General features: G+C 41.2%; 1 protein-coding gene across 3 annotated transcripts in view; it reads right to left on the reverse strand.

Moving 5' to 3' along the window:
• The window catches only part of cd276 (CD276 molecule), a 79,256-nt gene that overhangs the window by 56,060 nt on the left and 2,595 nt on the right, over positions 1-20,601 (reverse strand). For all 3 annotated transcript variants that reach the window (XR_003692620.1, XR_003692621.1, XM_028578821.1), the window contains exon 2: positions 14,513-14,608. Coding sequence is in view for 1 of the 3 variants with exons in the window: in XM_028578821.1 (XP_028434622.1) it covers positions 14,513-14,558 (46 nt within the window). In the remaining 2 variants the exon portion in view is untranslated. The remainder of the gene's footprint in view (positions 1-14,512; positions 14,609-20,601) is intronic.

A 20,601-nucleotide genomic window follows, 5' to 3' on the forward strand; every position in this document is an offset into this window, starting at 1 on the left:
TGCGTGTGTGTGTGTGTGTGTGTGTGTGTGTGTGTGTGTGTGTGTGTGTGTGTGTGTTTGCGCTTTTGGGTGTTGTTTGTCTAGACTAGGCCAACAGCAAAGAGTACACTGCATAATCATTTTGGATTAGTAGCCATCTCAGGCAGTCCAGAGTACATCCATAGTATTCTCAAGAGTCAGCATTCTCCATTGATCCCTGTCTGCTCTTTTTACAACTCCGAAACACTCATCAGCATCACAGGGGAGAAAAAAAAGCCAGTCGGCCCTTGGAGCAATACACTCTACTTTATGCTCAGCCTCTCTAATTGTTATAATCACAGCGGCATGTTAGCCTCCTCACCCCTTTTTGAGCTCTGCCTATCAGACAGCCAACGTCAATGTTGAATCGCTTTGCTGTGAAGGTGATTTGACTGCTGCAGAGGTGCAATAATTACTTCCCCTATTAACAACAAACAAGTCTTTCATCTGAGTGAGTTCATATATGGATGGGTACCGCTCAGTCAAGGCAGACCTATTTTCAATCACATTCAGCCATTCCCAGCTAGGTAGCCTCTCCACATCTCACCCCAAACAACCTGCTCGACTGTAGGAACAGTGCCACCTACTGACTAACCTCACAAGTGCAGACACGTGGGACTAAAAAATGCACAAATCGCTCCAAATACCGTCCAAAATACCCCATGCCCCATCTAAACCTGAGTGTTGGGCCCAAAATAGCCCATGGAAAGCCTTACAGAGTGAATGACTAATATTTTAAATCACAATCATTTAACAATTCAAAAACATTTAAGTGATGGACACTTCTTGAAGATATATTATTTCCTCCTCAAATATTGCATCACATTAAAATAGAAACAGGAAACATTGTGTAAATAATCATTGGTATTACCATGTTTTGAATAAAACTTAACATAATTTATCATAGTTTTTCATAATTTTGACCTGGAGCAAATCAAAGCCTCTATACCAACCAAGTTCCTGTCACACAACAATTCTCTGACCACCCTGGTGTGAGCAGCAGAGGGTGATTTCCTTCACTGTGATTACAAAAGCTCTTCTGGTGCTGTGGGGGTTTTCTATCATCCGTATTATGCCCACATTGACTCAGCTGGGCTACAGCATGGCAAACAATACTAAGAAGTTATCAGGGCAAAGCATGGCAGGAGCGGCCAGTATTGTGTCGCCATCAATAGGAAGGGATAATCAAGCAGATTTCTGGAGTGTGTATTTATGCTGTCTTTGGAGGTGGCACAACCTTTGCCGTAATGAATAGGTAGCTGTAGTTTTTTGTAGGAGTGGAGGGTCAGTGACAGCCCTCTCCGAGACGTGCATGTTGAAGGAGGAGGAGAGAGAGCAATTAAATCACTCCCCGAGCAGCCTGGTATGACTCACACCAGGAAGGGGGAAGGGAAAGAGGGAAACCGAGAGAAAGAGAGGCCGACATTGAGCTCACACTTAAAGATAATATCTGGAAACAAGTCAAGGGAGAGGCTGTGGTGGAGCCTCACACACTAATCCCTCAACAGGGACCAAAGCCATATCAGAGAGGAGCGAGCGATAGAAACCCCCCTTTCTCAGTCCATATCCCTGCCTCGCTCCTCCTCTTTCACTCACTGCTTCTTTAACCAGTGACCTACTACTAGCTCCAAGGCCCTGGGAGGATGCAGCTCTACACAGGGACCTTGTGTAGAGACACCGACCATTGCTTAGAAAGGGAATTCAAGGGGAGCATTTTGCATTGCATCGAGAGGATTGGACAGGAGAGAAGGGCAAGCTAGCCCGGCTGACGTCATGGAAAGCGCACATCTGATCTCCTATTCGTCAGAGGTGAAATACCACGAGCCAAAACGAACACTGCGCACTCGGGCTGTTTTTGATCTGCTGCTGTTTACACCAAACAAAATCTTCTGTATGGTAGCTGACTGTTTGATCGTCTCTCCTCAGCTCTGCTCTCGACATGAAAAAACATGCATTCTCTAAAGAGACAAGTGTAAGCAGCAGAGGTTAAAGATAACTACGGTACACAGGTGGTCTTTGGTTAAGGGGCCGGGCAGCACCTTGTAGCCAGGCCTGTGGTGTCTTCTCAAGAGTAAGCGGGGATCTCGCCTCTCCCTTCTACCTCTCGATAAAGAGATGCTCAGAAGCCATAGAGGGCAGGCTGGGAGACGTCAGGCTGTGGGGATTTACACACTGCACTTTGTGTTTATGGGCCTCAGCTCTGTTTGAGTGCCTGCGAGACAGAGACGGGCACTTTCACAGCCGACATGAAATAAACTCATTACAGCCTTCCCGAGCGCTGGCAACAGGCCCTCCTTAGCAGTGAGGCACAGGGCTGGCTAGAAAAGGCTGCAAATGATCTTCACACTGCTCTCCACTGTACTTACAAGACTACCCACCCCCTTGTCAGTATCAACAACAACTTCCATCATGCCTTCCTTAGGTGTGCTGTTGGATTTGCTTCGACCACGTTATTTGTATAGTGAACTGATGCTAGCTAGGCACATGAGGTGAGCATGGAGGCTGAGTGTGAGACAGGGAGAGCGTGGGATGTAAGCAGGAGGATTACAGCTTTTATAGGGAGGGTGCTTGCAGGGTGACGTGCAAGGCTGTTGGTAAATAAAATCTAGTGATACCTCACATCGTCCTGGCAGATACAGATAGGTGAGTGCACATGCACGCACCCACATGCACTTAAAAATACAGTATGTGCACAAAATCAGATAACTGTACTGAGATTAGTAGCCTTCACCAGTTGATCTAGTAATGTAAATAGGCATTATGACTGATTTGATGTGTAGACCTTATTCCTCGGCAAACACACAGAGCGTGTTTTTTAAATAATTTTTCTAAACTTTGAATTAGTAATATTTTCAGTGGCTAACAGGCATACATAGACTTTTAATGAATACAAATGTAAATAAAATCCCTACATGTATCCTGCTGTATTTGTACTTTCACTAAATCAAGATTTTTTTAGAGATGCCTGTTATTATTCTTATATTTTGGCTTTCTGGCAGCGTTACACTTTCTGACTTCTGTGCCGATACCAGCATGTCGGGTAAGGAAAGTTTAAAAGACAGTAAACAAGGATAAAATCTGAATTTACAGACCACAAAGTAACAACCAAAACATGTAGGCAAGTGTGGATTGTTAACTCTAAAGTCACTTCTGTCCTGTCACTCACTCACAAATGTGCACCTCATACAGGAAAATGTATTGCCAGGCATGAAAACGGGTCAGGGGTGACAAAGGTGAGAAGGATATTACCCCACTAAGGGGGTCAGGGGCATGCTCCCCCGGAAGAAAATTTTAAATATTCCATATTTTAAAGCATCAATCTGATGCATTTTGAGATGCATTTTTTGCCAACTAACAGTGTACTATTTCAATATGCACTCATTAAAGTTAATTTGACTGGCAAAACAATAATAAAAGTCATAATTTTTAAAGTCCAAAACGTTTTGGATACATTTTTACTTCTTCCAACCATATGTTAAATAAAGAGTGAATGTGGATTTACATATTGTAATAATATCATAATCCTACAATGAATCATTGTGAAAACTAAAATGTACTACTTTGGCCAGGTCATCATCAAAAAAGCGAATTAGTACATTCAAGATTTTGTCCATGTTGACATTAGCTGCTTTATTTACATTTATTAAAAACGTTGCATTGTTTATCTTTTCATATAGCTAGAGGTCTAGACTCTGGGACAAGGTCGTTATGTTTAAATACCTGCCATGCTGATTCCAAACAGACAGCTTTGTCAAGTTAGTTTGGGCTTCAGAGAGCTTTTACCATAGGCTTTTACAAATCATGTTCCGCTATGAACGTACACACATATTGTTTGTATCACGGTGGGTCAGTAAAGGCGCAGTTGCAGTCTTAACGGTAGCGGTCGTTGCTGGTAACATACTCGTATGACAGAGTGCACGGACCAAAGCTTTGTGATTAGCATCTAATGACTAGCTAGCACTGGCTGTGTCTCAAACTGCCTACTTGCACACTTCAAGCACTTAGTTTTAAGTATATAGTGTATAGTGTATATAACGCAAAAAGTCAGTGCACTGAAAGTTCCCGAAAGACCCCTAAAAACGGTCAAAAAGTTCAGTGTGGAACGATGGACACTACGCGCACTAAATAAGCGCCATCTTGACTATGCAGCGAAAAGGGGAGGGACCAGGGACGTCTACCGGCACTTGATTGGACGAACGTGTCACATGGGTCTGGCTTCTCCCGGATTTCACATCAGAGCATAATGGCGGCTCGTTCAGAATACGATCGCAAATTTTACAAAAATAGTTAACCAAAACGTGTTTCTGAAAACATTTTAAGGAAGAAATAGGCCATGCAGTGGCTGAATCTGTCTTCATTTCAGATCAACAAAGGTCAGTTTAAGAGATTTTCGTCAGATTTTCAGAGGCGACGGGGCGAGCCGACCACTCGTCATTAAGTGTTTTAACATAAGTGTTCCGTTTGGGACAACACTAACCATCCAAAGTGGGCACTACGACAGTAAGTGGTCAGTGCACATTAGCAGTATACTGACAGAAGTGTGCGGTTTGAGACACAGCTACTATCTTACCGCTGCTGCCGTCCAAAACATGTGCTGCAGAAGCAAGCACCCGGCTCCCTCAATTTGAGACACCAAATGCTAAACGGCTTCCCGTCTCCACCCTTTTCTTCTTGTCCTCTATTCATGCCCAGCGCCATTTCTTTTCTCAACTAAATCTTCCTGTATCTACATGCTCCAAGTTTGATAAACTTTGCCTCATTTTTTTTTTGCCGCGTTAACTTTCGGCAAAGACCCGCCCTACTTTGCATCTGATTGGCTAGAACTCGTTTCATTGGTTGGTGGAACTTCTTTCATTGGTTGGTGGAAGTTCAATGATTGGTTAAATCCATAGACAGTATGGTTAAATCCAGCGCATCAAAACAAATCCCATGTGGACTTTTTAATTTATTTATTTTTCTAAAATAGTCATACGCCAGAATTCGGGCACCAGGCCTGAGTACTTACACCCACCCCCTCTCCCCCCTTAAACATTTTCTCATTGAATCTACACGATTCACGTAGGTCACCTATTTTGGTTTAAAAAGGTGAGTGATTTTCATGTCTGATTGCAAAGCAGAATGTACAGAAAGCTTCATCCTATTTAGTCATTGAATCTTTTTACCTTCTTATCCTGTAGTCCCAAAAGTAAGGCAACAAATGGCTGACCTAGGCAAGTACACACTGTTTTACAGAGATGAGAAGTAACAAAGTACAAATACTTTGTTACTGTACTCAAGTAGATTTTTCAGATATTTTTACTTTACTATTATTTTTGTGCCGAATTTTTACTTTTACTCCTTACATTTTTAACACGAATATCGGTACTTTCTACTCCTTACATTTTACAAAATTGGCTTGTTACTATAGTTTTAAATAATTTCAGTGGAGTTACCGTTATTATTTTTGGCGTCCTCAATACCGAATTCAATATAATTGGATGGGAACATATGTTGCACTTGACACACCACTACAAGACGACTCAACAGATTCGGCGGCATTCATTCGTGGCAAATCATTGCGGCTTGATGGCAGCAATGTTAGCACATAGTAGTATGGATGGCGACTTAGAGATTCGGCAGACAAGCAGCAAGACATTCCCAATCATCATTGGCCTTATCTGAGAGAGATGTTTGAGATAGTAGGCATCAAGAAGGAGTTCTACGTCATCAGCCGAAACATTTGGTGTGTGCTAACCACTTTAGCTATTACCACATCAGCTAGCTGTTTCTCCAACTTCGGTCAGTACAAGGCAGGATTAGCTGGGAAACTTCTTCTAAACGTGGGTTAGGGTTAGAAGAAGACTTCCAACTTTTCGTGGAATGCCTGCAGACTAGGGACATGTAAGTAGTTCTATAGTGTTGTAGCAGTGTTTTGCCATTGAGAACAAGGTGGCTAGCAGCACTAGCTTCTAGCTAGTAGTCCTTACCTACCTACTGCGCATGTGCAACTCCCAACAAAGATGGGATAAAAGTGTGATGCCTCACTCTGTAGCTAAAAGAGAGAGCTCAACACATAGGGTCAAAAGAGGAACTGCAGCACAACAAAAATATGGTGTTTTTTCAAATTAAACCATGTAAACCTATTCTGGTACAACCTCAAAATACAATTATGAACCTAAAAATGAGCAGAAAATGGGCACTTTAAAAAAGAGAAACTGGATCTGTGAATTCTAACAGAATTACAATTGAATTCATATCTTGCTACTCAGTCATTAACCTGGAGTCCCAGTCTCTGTCACAATAATCATATATGTGATGTTTTAGGCCTATTGGCAGACATCCATTTAAAATGTAGGCAATGGCATATAAAGAGCCTTTTTTTCCCATGTCCACTGAAGTTTCACAGCTTGCACTCTAGTACTCTATTTGTTTGGTCCAGGTAGCTTTGCATAAAAAATGGTTGTCATTCACAAGGCCACTTTTACTTTTATACTTTAAGTACATTTCCAAGCCTGTACTTTGTTACTTTTACTTGAGTAAAGTTAAATCAGTTACCAGAGTATTTTTTAACACAAGTATCTGTACTTCTACTTGAGTATGGGAAGTGAGTACTTTTGTCATCTCTGCTGTTTTAGACAAACACACAAGTGTACACAGAACTAGGGATGATACTTACAGAGTAGCATAAACACACAATTCCAATTGACACAAAGATTGACAATGATTTAAGTAAGAAAGAATTAATGTGATAAGCTGGGAGGCAAATATTGACGGAGATGGAAATTGTGCATTTAGCAGGGGTTTGGCTATAATATGACAATATACTGAGGACACTATGTGTGAGTATGCTGCAAGAGTGTTTATGGTCATTTGTTTTTTTTCCGTTAACAGACATGAAATCAAGCCTCCTATGGCCCCATTAAAGCCTACAATACTCAAATTAAACCAACTCAATAGAGAGGACTTGAGAAAAATGGTGTCTTTCTCAAGAGGCTAAAATTCTTTTGATCATCCTTCATTTATATCCATAGACATGAGCCGAGCGAGAGCCACGACATGCTCCAAAGGTAGTGAGTTTGCAAGATTCTATCAGTTTATCCCTTCTGGGAAAAAAATACTGATCAGTTCAGATAATGATCAGTTCTGTATGAGTCAGATATTTAAATGATGGTTATTTCATTTCTGCTGTCGTTTATTGACTTAACAACTAGAGAGGAATGATTTTGCACAAAACATGTTGTGTAGAAGCAGTAACAAGTGATTAGACACGTATTCTAATGGATTGCCTTAGTCTTCCACAGTGCTGTTGGTAAAGAAAACCGGTAAAAATACAATGTTAGTGAGCTTTGGCTTAAATCAGTAAACAGTAACCATTGAATCAGTATCAATAAACTGCAAGTAATATCGAGTTGCACACACCGTCCCCACACACAATTTCATGCAGAAACAGAGAATGCATTGATATTCCACACCTGTATGACTCCTGACAGCTCCACAGCAAAACACTGTCTGAGGAATTGGACACAAGTTACTCTGACAGTACAATGGAGACACTGTTACAAAGCTGCTCTGGAGCAGCAAGGTTCCCATCAGCATGACCAGCAACAGTCAAATACACACGTGTACACAGTGCTTGTACACAGGTCGGTACACACACACACACACACACACACACACACACACACACACACACACACACACACACACACACACACACACACACACACACACACACACACACATAATAAAGGAAAACACAGATTTTTAAGTAAGTAATTTTTGCAACTTTCTGCAAAGATTATTTTCACAATTCACTGACTTTAGATGAGGTTCATATATTTACGTCCAGCACACACACAATTCAATACTGTCTTGTTTCGTACTGCATGCATAAAATAGGAGCACACTGACGTGACATGAACTGGATTTTATTCGCTCAAACCTGGAGCAACATGTAAAATGTGTCTCAGCTCATCGTTTACTCTAATTACACACTGAGCATGCGCAGCTTACAAATCATGACGTGCATCAATTGGCCAACAGAAAATCTTATACAAGTAATGCTTTTAACTAGTGCTGTTAGTTAAACGCGTTATTAACGGCAACCCCATTTTAATGGCGTCAATTTTTTTATCGCGAGATTAACGTTCTTTTTGGCCTAGCAAACTTTGTAGTCTCGGATCTAGCTTGACCGGAAACAAAACAACAGGCACGCCGCACACACTTGTTTGGGCTTGCGAGCCAGCCAAAGACTAGTAGGCTAATGTTAGGTTTTGAGTGGATGGCGAGTGCGAGACGCCGAAATGGATGCCAATAAGATTCTGAATGGAAAGTTTACTTTAAAAAAATTGTCAAATGGTTCCATTGACAAGACCAAAGTGATCTGTGTGTTTTGTCGTCGTGAACTGAGCTATCATCGCAGCACATCCAGTCTGAAATACCACTTGATGGCCAAGCACACAGCTGATGCGAATTCTCCGCTCCCTCGTCAAAGCCAGGCGACAAAAGCACAAAGCAAGCTGATCCACATTTCCATGTTGATAAGAGCGTTGAAATGAGAAAAAATAATGGGACAAAAAGAAATCAAGGGACATGTAGAATAGATAAAAATGTGCGATTAATTGCTTTTAATTGTGAGTGACATTAATGCGATTAATCGCGATTAAATATTTTAATTGTTTGACAGCACTACTTTTAACTTAAATCATGTATTATATTCAATGTGAATATTACAAATACCAAATTCAGGGCCTTCCAGCTTAATAAGCAGATGCAACTTCCAACTTTTGACTCAGTCCAATACAAATAACAATACACAACGATTAGCACTTCACAGCCACTCATCACTGTCACATTGCATGACAGACAGTGAACAGAGCTATTTACACAATCAGTGGAGCCATTTGTTAAATACAATAAGGACACATTGTTAGAGGGTATGTCTAAAACCCTGCTGAAACCTATGACATGGGAGGAGGAAGTATTAATATGATTTCACACATAAGGAAAATCAAGCAGTAGCACTGGAGGGGGCAATATTGACACAGCAAAGTAAACAGGTGCAATACTAACAGACTGCAATGACATTAGGGTTCAGTTGGGCAAAAAGACAAGCAGGAAAAATATGCTTTAACAACACTGCCCCCATCTGTTAAAGAACTTAACTGCAGCGCAACACATTTTCACTCTGGACATTTTGCAGCACCTGGACATCAAAGGATTTTGCTCAAAGGATCAGTGAGCCCTTTCATACCGATTATTCTTATGATATAACCAATCCATGTAAAAGTCTGAGGGAAAAGCTAGCTTTTGATTTCATGCCGTCAGGAGCAGATGTAGATGTCCATAATACTTCCTTTAAAAATCATCTGGAAAACATTAAGGGAGCGATGGGAGTGTGTGCACAGTAAGCATGATCTGGTTTGAAAATTAGCAACCTGAAAAAGAGTCTGTGTCTTGAGCAGCGGTTTTCAAATGGCCCCTCAGTGAAAAAAGACACAATATGGATGGGATTAAGTGAGACTTAAAGCCTTCTGCGGTGTAAAAGGGTCACTTTCAACATTAAGCTCTGAACATAATCTCTTCCTTTCCCATTTTTGCTCCAGGAACTCATCATGGAGTGTGAATGACCTCACTCAGGGAGAGATACAGGTGATGGCAGATAGGGAAGACAAAAATTCTGACTTGCTTATTTTCAGCAATGTCATAAATCAAGATGGGACTCACTATTGTGCTATTATGTATTTTTTCCGCTTTTTCTTTCTCCCTATCTCTGCTCCCTCTGTCTTGCTTCCTTATAGATGTAGGCCTTCTCATATCCCATCAATAACCTGTTAATGGGCTCCGGCTGTAAAATAATAGTTCCCGGCTGAAGAAGAACAGTGGGCAGATAAGGACAAGCTTCTGGCTTATGAGCCTGAGAGACAGAGAGCCTTTGATGAGCAGGAGGCTGGTGATGGAAAAGGGATGAGCGGTGTGGCACAAAGGGAAGTTTAGCAAGGTAGCAGAAGGGTCATGGGGTCAGATCTGACTAGAGTGAAGCTAATTTCCCATAATGGCAATCTACATCCACTATGGCCATCAATACAGAGGAGCCAGGAAGAGTTGATGAGGAAGACCAAGAGGATATTTTTTCGTATTCCTCTGATAAGGCAGGTGTTTTCCATCAGCTGTCTTTTGAAATTAAATGTTTTTGCTCTTTCACAGGTTCATATCCTTTGCTGATTCACAGTTTAATGCACCAGGAGTGATGCAAGGTTAAGCATGGGTCAGTTTGTCACCAGCTGTGCGTTGTCTCGATGACAGAGCCCTTGTGCCTGACATCACCACCGCCACATCACAGAGGCAACACCCTGGAGGGGGGTGTCTCCCTGTGTCAGCTGCTGTGTTGCTTCCTCAGCAAGTCAGTAGCTGTGATGCTTTCCAAGCACAGATCAGCATCCGTTCAACCTATTCATCACAGCCCACCAGACACACATATGGCTCCAGGCCCCTCTTCCCCTCCAGATCTGCAATCTCGGCATATTAACCGTATCAATTTTTTAACAATCCCACAGGGCAGCATTTTTAGGACTTGTTGAAATAATCATAAGGTGCTTGTTGGGTAATGCACTCTGTTTCAATGAGCGCACTGTGAGAAAAGAAGAGCTGGGAAACAGTGAAACAGAGGCAAGCCAAAAGAGACTGGTCATTATGTATGCATTGCGGCGAAACCAATCTTTGTTGAGCCTGTCCTCGATTGTTTTTAAAAGGATACTTCACTGGACGCAATCAAATTAGCAAGAACATCACTGATATGGGGTAATAACCCTAAATTGAATTTGTGCGCAGGCTAAAGTGTCACCTCTCTACAGAATCAATTGCTGTAAAGAGAAAAGGAGGACAGGAAGTGGGCATTTATAGTTAGCAGACCTTTAAAAAGTACACCAGAGATGCAGGCATGAGTGGGCTATTTTCACGCTCCGGAGCCCTGCCATAATGTGTGCCTACCGACTACTATGCTAGATGCAATCTATCCAATTATGCTAATTAATGTGAATTACCTTACAGCTCCCATCACTGAGAGTGAAATCCGGTCAGCTTTCCATTTCTGCATTTGCATGAATACAATTCTCTTTCATTGTTTGGGTGCTCTGGCAGCCTAGTGGCTGTGCTAACTGAACAGAGAGTATGACAACAACAAGCAATTAGCTAGACAGCCTCCTGTTAGCTCTGCCACTGGCTGGCACGGCTGTGTGCTGTGCTGGAGTGAGCCAAGGATGTTACTCTACTCAGCTACTGTCATTAGTGTACATATATATTGACATTTCATGCATTTTAAAAAATAAACCTAAGCAACTACCAGGGTCAAGGGTCAAAGCCTGATTGGGTTGGTGGTGTAGCACATTTTCCTCACTTCTGCTTCCTCAATAGTGCATTTAAGCACAAAAACAACAACCCCTTACAGACAACCCTCTTCACTGCTGCCGTGACACAACAGCTGTGCAGTGCCGTATGAGTAACATCAGGGAGAGGTTTCACAGAGAATGATCCATCATCTGACTACTAAGTCAGGATACAGCTACGCGTTACAGAGACAATGTTACTGCGTTGGGATGACAGTTTTGTCATGTGCTGTCCTTGTGGTTTCTTCCACAAATACTGTTCTCACGATAGGAAGTGTGTTGGCAAGACTACAAAGTGTAATTGTGTCTACTGATATGGGCACTTGCAGGAGTTATCCAGCAACGACACGGCTGATGTAAAGGAGGATTAGAGCCAGTCATTCCAGCAAGGGACCTGAAGACCCTGAATCATATTGACTCATTTTTTTATTCATTTATTTATGTCCACATGAAGAAAAATTGTACAGGGACACAAATATTACAGATGCAGTACAATACATACGCAAACCTTCTTAAGGGTATAAGTAGCAAAGTCTCCACCATATGTGGCAGCTACCAATAATAGCAGATATGGCACAGTACTTTGCAAGCTGTTTAGCCCTCTTTTTGGCCATCCCAAGTTGTTGCAGCCTTCTTAATACCAACCTGTGTGTGTGTGTGTGTCCTAGGCTAAATATGAAAACGAGTAGTCTGCACCTATAGCCTAGCTCTGAGATGGTGTTTAGGAGTGATTGGTATTTAACTACCTTGGTGTAGAAAGCCTCCTCCATGCTGGAATCAAAGGTGCAGGTTGAGGAAGACTTTGAAGAAGAATTGCTTTAGATCTTTTATACTACCAAATTAGTATACTATTCCTGCTCACGTTCTTTCGCCGCCGGCCATAGCTCGCTTCTGTCTCCAGGGAGGGCAAGACGGTTTCATGCAGGTAACCCAGCTGTTTGCGAAACCAGTCAGCTGTTGAAGCCTGTGTTAAAACTTGGGGATGAGGCCGTATCAGCGGGAACTTCCTCAGGACTCTTGCCACATATTTGAGGATTTGTAATCCAAAAGGTTTACCACTGTGGCTTTCCGCTGTAAAAACTCTGTTCTTGAAGAATATTCCATTAAGCAATATCGTGAGCGTTATGCACTTTACTGGATCGCTGGAGGAAACAAACTTCTGCTCGCGCTGCCGGCTCGCTGGTGTTTTTCACATGGATCTGGAAAGCCATCCAATGCTGTTCAGACAGCGGACGGATGTAGGCCTACTGCTGGAAGGCATGGTTTGTAAGCTCCTCTACCAGTAATGCTTGTTTGTGTGCACGCTTGATTGTCGCGATCAAACACAATATATCATATCTGCATCTATTACATTAACGATGGCAATTACAACGGGTGTGGTTGTTTCGATTTTACAAAAACAGTTGGTGTTAACCTGCACACCAACTGCAACCTGCCACCATCTTGGACCACACACACACACACACACACACACACACACACACACACACACACACACACACACACACACACACACACACACACACACACACACACACACACACACACACATAATTACACAACAACAACAACATTTGTAGGGTTTCTTTGCCCTAACTGGTAAAAAAAAAAAAAAAAATGGAAACTGCATTAATTTGTCAGCCCACAATCATGCCACTGCACTCAATATATTAATTAATTAATTAATTAACAAAGAATGAAAAAATAAGTCAGATTTAATGTTTACTGTTTTTCTCTGAAATTCACCTGCAACTCTTCAAAGCTGGTGGCACAGTTATATTACACTAAATTAAATAAGCTCCACAAAGCATGCAGTGTTTTTGTATCATCTTACAGTGTTACATGTGCAGACTATAGAATCAAACTAGACTCCAACTAATTCACTTAGTGCCCCAGTTAGCAGAGAGAAACTGAATCATTGTGTGAGCTACAATAGCCCATTACCCGTGAGTTAAAGAGCTCCATCAGTCCCCGACACCTCCTCCTCTTCCCTCCCGGTGAGAAGAGCGAGTTAGGCAGTGGATGCCACACAGCCAGTAATGAGCAGGCCGCAGGCCCATTTGTGCTGGGAGAGAATAGGTCCCTAATGAACCACTGAAGACACTTAGGTCCACTGAGTCAAGATTGAAAGGTGCCACTGATGGCCGATGGAAGGTTGTGTCAGCTCAACCAGAGGGTAGAAAAGGCGAAAAATAGCTCTTTTTAAATGATGGTCTTTTGGACGATAAAAGTTCTTTGTGAACTTTGTGGGTTTGCCAAAGTACGCTGAATCTATTTTTTGGCATGCTAAAAAAGCCTTTCATAGTTGACTACCTCCTTCTTCTTCATTAATATGAAAGGAATATCATCTACTATGAGATTCTTTTATTTACATTATGTTTCAGCTGCACACCGAATTGGAAAAGGGTGGTAATAAAATGTCGATCCCTCTTTCGACATGCCCAATTCCCTTCTTTTATTCACCGTCACTTGAGACGTTATCAAGCCTGCCCAGGCTATCTGTATCTTTTTTTATGATGACACAATTTCTTCTTCAAGCACCATTTCTAGAACTTTTGAGTCCGTGAGTTATGAATCCTCAGTTGCAACATCAACCACCACCATGCTTCCCGGTGTTGTAAATATATGAGGACGACTTCCACACCACACTCCCTGAGTCACAGCCGAAAAACTGCACTTCTAGCACTCTTCATCGAGGGCCTCACCTTAGCCTCAAGCTCTATTCCTCACATGTCTGGAAAAGGTCAAAGCTATGCTGTTTTACACGCTGAATTATATATTATATATAAAAAATATATTAAAAACACACTCCCATATCATAGAGTTGTAACCCTGTATAAACTCAACTTAAAGATGAGTAATGTCTTTTTACTCCCTGAGGCTACGTCTATACAGTATAAATAAGAATATGTATTTTGTCAACTTGTCTGGATGGGTAAGAGTTTAAACAGGGAGGGTTTATAACTTTCAAACTACTTGTCAAATTATTTTTGGGAGTATTCTCATTTGAACTGTTGTTTTGGCCAGTGAAGCCTTTGAAGGGGGAAGACTAATAGGCTCTGCAGGGCGTATTGTTTAACAGGCAGTGGCATTTCCCACTGCGGTAACTCGCATAGACGGGCGACACCCACCCATAGTTTGGACGGCCAGCATTGCGGGCAGCAGGAGGGACAGCATGGTATACCAGGGTGGATTGGAACCGCAGGTCAACTTCTTCAGACACAGAGCTGCAGGTAAAAAAATAAAAAAAACACAGACATCTGAGGAGGAGGAGGAAGACTGTTACAACACAGAACAGAACACAATAACTCCAGCAAAATAAGAAGATAAGTGGATAGAAGGAGGATTAGGAAGTGATAGAAACAGAGAGAGGTCTTTGTTTCAGCTTGCTTGCTCTCTCCAGTGGGTGGAGTTTGAGACAATGAGACAATCCAACATATTTCAAGTAAAGGCTATTTAAAATTCCAGAATATTTTTGGTGACTGGCAAATTTATCTGAAATCAGTCTGAAGGTAAACTATTTCAGTCCTTTTTTCTGGCCTACTCGGGGCTTTTCTCTTTCAGAAAGAGAGGGAGGTGTGATGACAAATGGGAACTTCCAAAGTTGACAGGAAACAGCCAACTCATACTCTGCTTTCCAGAGGGAAAACATAACTTTCAGTGAGTAGAGAGGGACAAAACTATCCCCTCCCTGTCTATTTCTACACATGAAATATTTATGAGATATTAGGTCACTATTTGTATCTTTATTTGTTGGGGAAAAGCTACTTGTATTTAAACTTTTGATACAACTCGAGGCACATGTTTTTTCATTGATTTGAAGTCATTATTTTACAGCCACCTATTATAAATAATTGGGTATAACAGTACAACAGCAAAGCTGAAAAGCAAATTCACTGTATCGGTTTCAGTGTCCATGTTTGCTTGTTGCATGTCTTCTAGGATTATTAATGCAAGGCTCTTTGGTGGATTTCAGGGCCCTTAATGACCACATGAGTCTATCACGTTAAAAACAAAAACAATTAGGTCACTGAAGAATCAATACAACAAAATAAAGTAATGGATTACCTAGATCGAGCAAGTTTCAAGTCACTGCAAGTTTTCATGTTGAACTGAAATGAATGGAACCAAATGCTACAATGCTGTGCATAATTGGATACACTGGATTAATTGGGTGCAAGTGTGTAGAGTACAAAAAGAAAAAGAGGAAGACAAAAACAGAGAAAGAGAAGAGAGGGGGAAGTTTTCTATTATGAATCAGAAGCATTTTAAGCAAATAGGGTATTTCTGCGTTATGAAACATAAGATAAAATAGACTTTATCAATCCCACACTGGGGAAATTCCTGTGCTACAGCAGCTCAAAAGAAAAAAATTGACACACATCAAAATAACACAAATACACATTAAATAGACATAGGAGAAAAAATATACAGAAAGTATTATAAGAAATAGAAAAAATAGATAATAGTTATAATAATAATAGTAATAATACAAACATATTTACACAATAAACACCCTTTTATAAACAGACAGTATATATACACAGATATATAGATGAGTAAAGTGCGGATGAATAGAAATGACATATTGCAGAGTTGGACGTGACACAGAGTTCTTTACCCAACTTTAAACATATCTAGAAGAAATCTACAGCCATTTGAGTTATTGGATATCTTCTCCAGATATCTGTATTGTGTTAGAATGTGCGAGACATAACCTTGAGCACAAAGGCATGTGAGCAACAATCTACCACCAGTGCAAACCAGTTGGCTTCCTGTCAATAACTGATATAGCATGACATACTTTCTTTTTTTACTCTCCTTTCCTTGTGGTAAGTTATCCATGTCTTCCTGTCTGCCCATACTCTCAATTCCTCTACAAATGCCCGGGAGGCAGCTGTCTGTGTCCTGAGAGAGTGTGTGAGAGCAGGATGAGGAATATTATGGTTGATAAAAGCTCTTGTGATTACCATCTTACAAACTATTCTGATCGTTTTGGTTTGTAGGAAAATGAGACAATCCTGGGCGAAAGTGTTGCTTTCAGCCTATTCATCTCAGTGTCTGTCCAGTGTCCCTGGGTCAGATTGGGTGTACATATAGTGGTGCTTTGCTCTCAGTGACAGTGTCTTTTTTTAAACTACCACTGGGAGTCAGAAAATTTCAAATCCTACATTTACAAATGGGAAAATTTAAGTAAAGCTAAACATGCAGTAGGTCTAGACAGTCAAGATGAACCACACACATCAACATTTTTTACAGCTACGCAAACTGCTGGTTGGTAAAAACCGGCATAGTGGTTGCTCAGTGTTAGAGGAGTGACTTGTAAACCACATGTTCTATCAAGACAAACGCCAGGTATCTGCAATATATCCAATGAACATTTTTAGTTTTTAGGTCTTCAAAGTTTCTACCCTTTTTTTTTTTTTTTTTTTACTTCTGTGGCTTTTAACAAACAACAAAATGGTGTATTACCACCACCATAGCCTAAAGAGTTTAGCCGAATGAGTTATGGCATTTAGTTTGGCATTTTCATCTATTTAAACTTTGTGACCACACAATGCTGTCGTTTACATATTTTTGTTTGTTTCTGTTGTTAAAGTGCTCATATTATGCTTATTTTCAGGTTCAGAATTGTATTTAGAGGTTGTACCAGGATAGGTTTACATGGTTTACATATTTTTGTTGTCCTGCACATTGCTGCAGCTCCTCTTTTCAGCCTGTGTGTTGAGCTCTCTGTTTTAGCTACAGAGTGAGGCATCTCACTTCTATTCCATTTTTGTTGGGAGTCGCACATGCGCAGTAGCTAGGTAAGGACTACTACCCAGTCAGAAGCAGAGTATGAGGGCGTGCCACGCTAGCAGCTAGGCATAGCATTATAACGTGTGTTACAAAGTGACACACGTTTGTCACGGAAGTAAAGGCTGGACTACAATAGAGCTGTTTGGAGCAGTTTGTGAACAGTGTTTTCTGTTGGAGATGGTAAGTGCCTTAAAGGTATAGTGGAGGATTTTCCCGAATTTTAGAAAAGAACCGCCCTCTGTACTTTTTGAAAAAATACACATGCGCAACACTCTGCCTGCTCCCGAGAGGGAACGCCTATTAAACGTGTGCACGAGAGTGCACTGTTTACAAGTTGCTGTCGGCATGGCTCATACAAGCCTACTTTCCAAAAGAAGATTTGCATTTTTTCACAAATTGAGATGTTTACCATGTGTGCGCGGTGCGTGACTTGTGCCAGGGCTAGCATCGCTAATCATAGCTTACATCAACTTTTACTAGCAGTGATTTTAAATGGATTTCTCCAAATAGCATGCCAAACTTTACCTGTGGAGTAGAAACTTCACGACTGAGGCATCAGTGGGAAGCCCAACCTGTGCTTTTAGCGCACGCCAGCGTGTGAAATATTCTCCCAAAAGCTTCAATGCTTCAATGAATGGCTGAAACCGTAGCTCAAGCTCACCACACATACACCTGAAAGCTAGGGACGTAAACGTACGACGGCCTTACGTAAACATATCACCAGAATGATTGACAACCAGGAGGACCAATAGTCTTGATGATCCACCCGGAAAAAGAAAATCCTCCACTATACCTTTAATAGTAAATAGTAAAGGAAAGGGAAAAAGCAAAAAAGCATAATATGAGCACTTTAAGAAAACTGCATTTACAACCAGTGATAGTGTTAAATGTAGTCATTTGAAACCGGAACAGAAAATTGTATTGTCTGTGGCAATACTAGAAAAATATAGCTCAGTTTTCCATATCCACACTGTCTTTCTTTTTAACACGTAGCCACCTTTTAATAATGCTTTCACATTTTCCACTTACTCAGCATTTACAGTAACAGCTGTGGGTGTTTCGCAACTTTGATCAACTGTGAACATCAAGGTTCAGAGTTGCTAAACCTTCAATGCTGTAACGTCCCACCAATCAACAAAAGTAAAACCTTATGGTTGAGAAGTTAAATGTCTACACAAATCCACAATTAAAAGTTAAGCAAACATAAGCAACAATATGTTTTGGACATAAATTCTTTGAAGTTGGAGAAGGCAGCTAACCAGTCGTGATGTTTTGGTGCAATGAATGATTTCAATATTGCTGTTAGCTGTAGTTCCACCTCAGGCCAGACCAAAAGGTTTTCCATGAGGCTCCATTTATGGCTAAAGCAGAGAGGATGTGGGCAGGAGTGTGGCTTCATCACTAAGTTTCCATAACCGCACACACACCATTTTCTCTCTGGACTTTGAGAAGGCTAGTCTGCTAGAGACCAACTGAAAAGACAGACTTGTAACACTATCTGAATTTACCCTCAGAGGCAGAGAATATGGGTTATTCACTGCACAGACATTCAAACATGGGGATAAATATTCAAAGAGGAAACGACCAAACACATATCACAGTTATCCTGTCCAAATGGACAAGATTTCTATAAAAGTATCTGTAAGCTCTCCTAACGATGGCATGAAAAGAAATCTGTGTTGTTCAGACACAAGGAAGCCATTAAAGGGTTTTTTACTGAATGACTCAAGTACTTTACCGACCCCATGCCAGCATGTAGATGCCCTTTTCTCCCTTTCATTTGACGATTTAACTTTAACGATTCAGTTCAATGTCAGAGATCAAAACAAGCTGACCACACTTGCAAGTCACAACACCTAAAAATATAATGATACAATAAACTTTAACTGTAAAAAGTTGTATTTTTCAAATATCTACGTTATCCATCACTATATTGCACCAATACATCAAAACTAGGCTCTTTATTCAGATTCCAATGCTGTTTATGGAATGAACGAATAATTGTGCTCTCTAAATTGAAGACCATTAAAATGGAAAGGAAACAGTCAGTGAAAGACCGACCGCATCTTCAAGAAATGTCAACAACACCTGTACTGTCTTTGGAAGCTACGACGACTGCAGGTCAACAAGTCAATACTCCAGTCATTTCATAACTGTTTCATCAAATCCACCCTCACCCTCTGACTGAGTTAAACAAATGTCCCCTCAACAGAATCATAAAGATGAGCGGGAAGATCACTGGACAACACCAGACCACTCTCACAACCATATTTGATGAACAGGCCATCAGGAAAAGTAAACTCATCATATCGGACCCCACCCATAATCTCAACAACCAGTACCATCTGTTACCTTCAGGGAGGAGATTCCGTTCCCTTCCCTACGATCCAAACGAGCCATGTCCACCTTTGTGCCAGCATCCATCAGACTATTGAACAAACAATAACCACCCCCCATCGATCGAACCAGACTTCAACCTATTCTCCCTACCCACCCCTCTACTCCTACCCTCAGGATTTTTAGTTTCTTTTAGTATTTAGCATTTATGTATTCTCTGGTATGATTAATACGGACTAGTCCTATGTATTGTTGGATGTTGTGTTTGAATGTGCCTGACCACAAACGAAGTTCCCTTACGGGAAAAATAAAGTTCTTTTGATTTTGATTTGATTTTGATTTGAAAGTCGGAATGTCTTGAATTTCTTTTAGTGATTTTTAGCTTTTTTTTGGGATGAATTTTTCTTTTCTTCTTTTTAGCACCATTTATCATACAGACATACAAAACAAATTCCACATATCACCCCCATATCATCAAATTTTCCGATGATACTGCACTGGTAGCTCTGATGAAGGAGGGGGAGGGGCTGACCTCTATGTGGAAACGGTGAATAATCTGGCAAAGTGGTGTGAGTTAAATGCCCTCATCCTCAATACACAGAAAACTCAGGAGATTATCTTCGGCACCTCTCATGACTGCCACATTACACCAATAACCATCCACAATCAAACCATAAAACAAAATTCATCTTTCAAATACCTTGGAGTGCATGTGGACAGTGACCTTTCCTGGACCTATCATGTAGACTATATCTGCAGCAAAGTACGGCAGAGAATCTACTTTTTAAGGAGACTTAGGTCATTCGGAGCGAGCAGCGAAATCCTGTTTCTTTTCTTTGTGTCAACAATTCAAAGCATCCTGCAGTATGGAGACGCAGTGTGGTTTGGGGGCCTCTCAGTTCATCTGAAGGCCAGGATTCTACGGCTCCTGAGGATTTGTTCCAAATTGGTGGGACGTTCAGTGGAGAACGTGTTCACTGAAAGCCACGTATTGCACACCGTCAGACTGGCTGACAACATCTCCCAGGACTCATCCCATGTGTTGCATGGGGAGTACCAACTCCTGCCCTCCGGGAGGCACTAT

This window comes from Perca flavescens, chromosome 1, assembly GCF_004354835.1.
Source record: "Perca flavescens isolate YP-PL-M2 chromosome 1, PFLA_1.0, whole genome shotgun sequence".
Taxonomy (NCBI): Eukaryota; Metazoa; Chordata; class Actinopteri; order Perciformes; family Percidae; genus Perca; species Perca flavescens.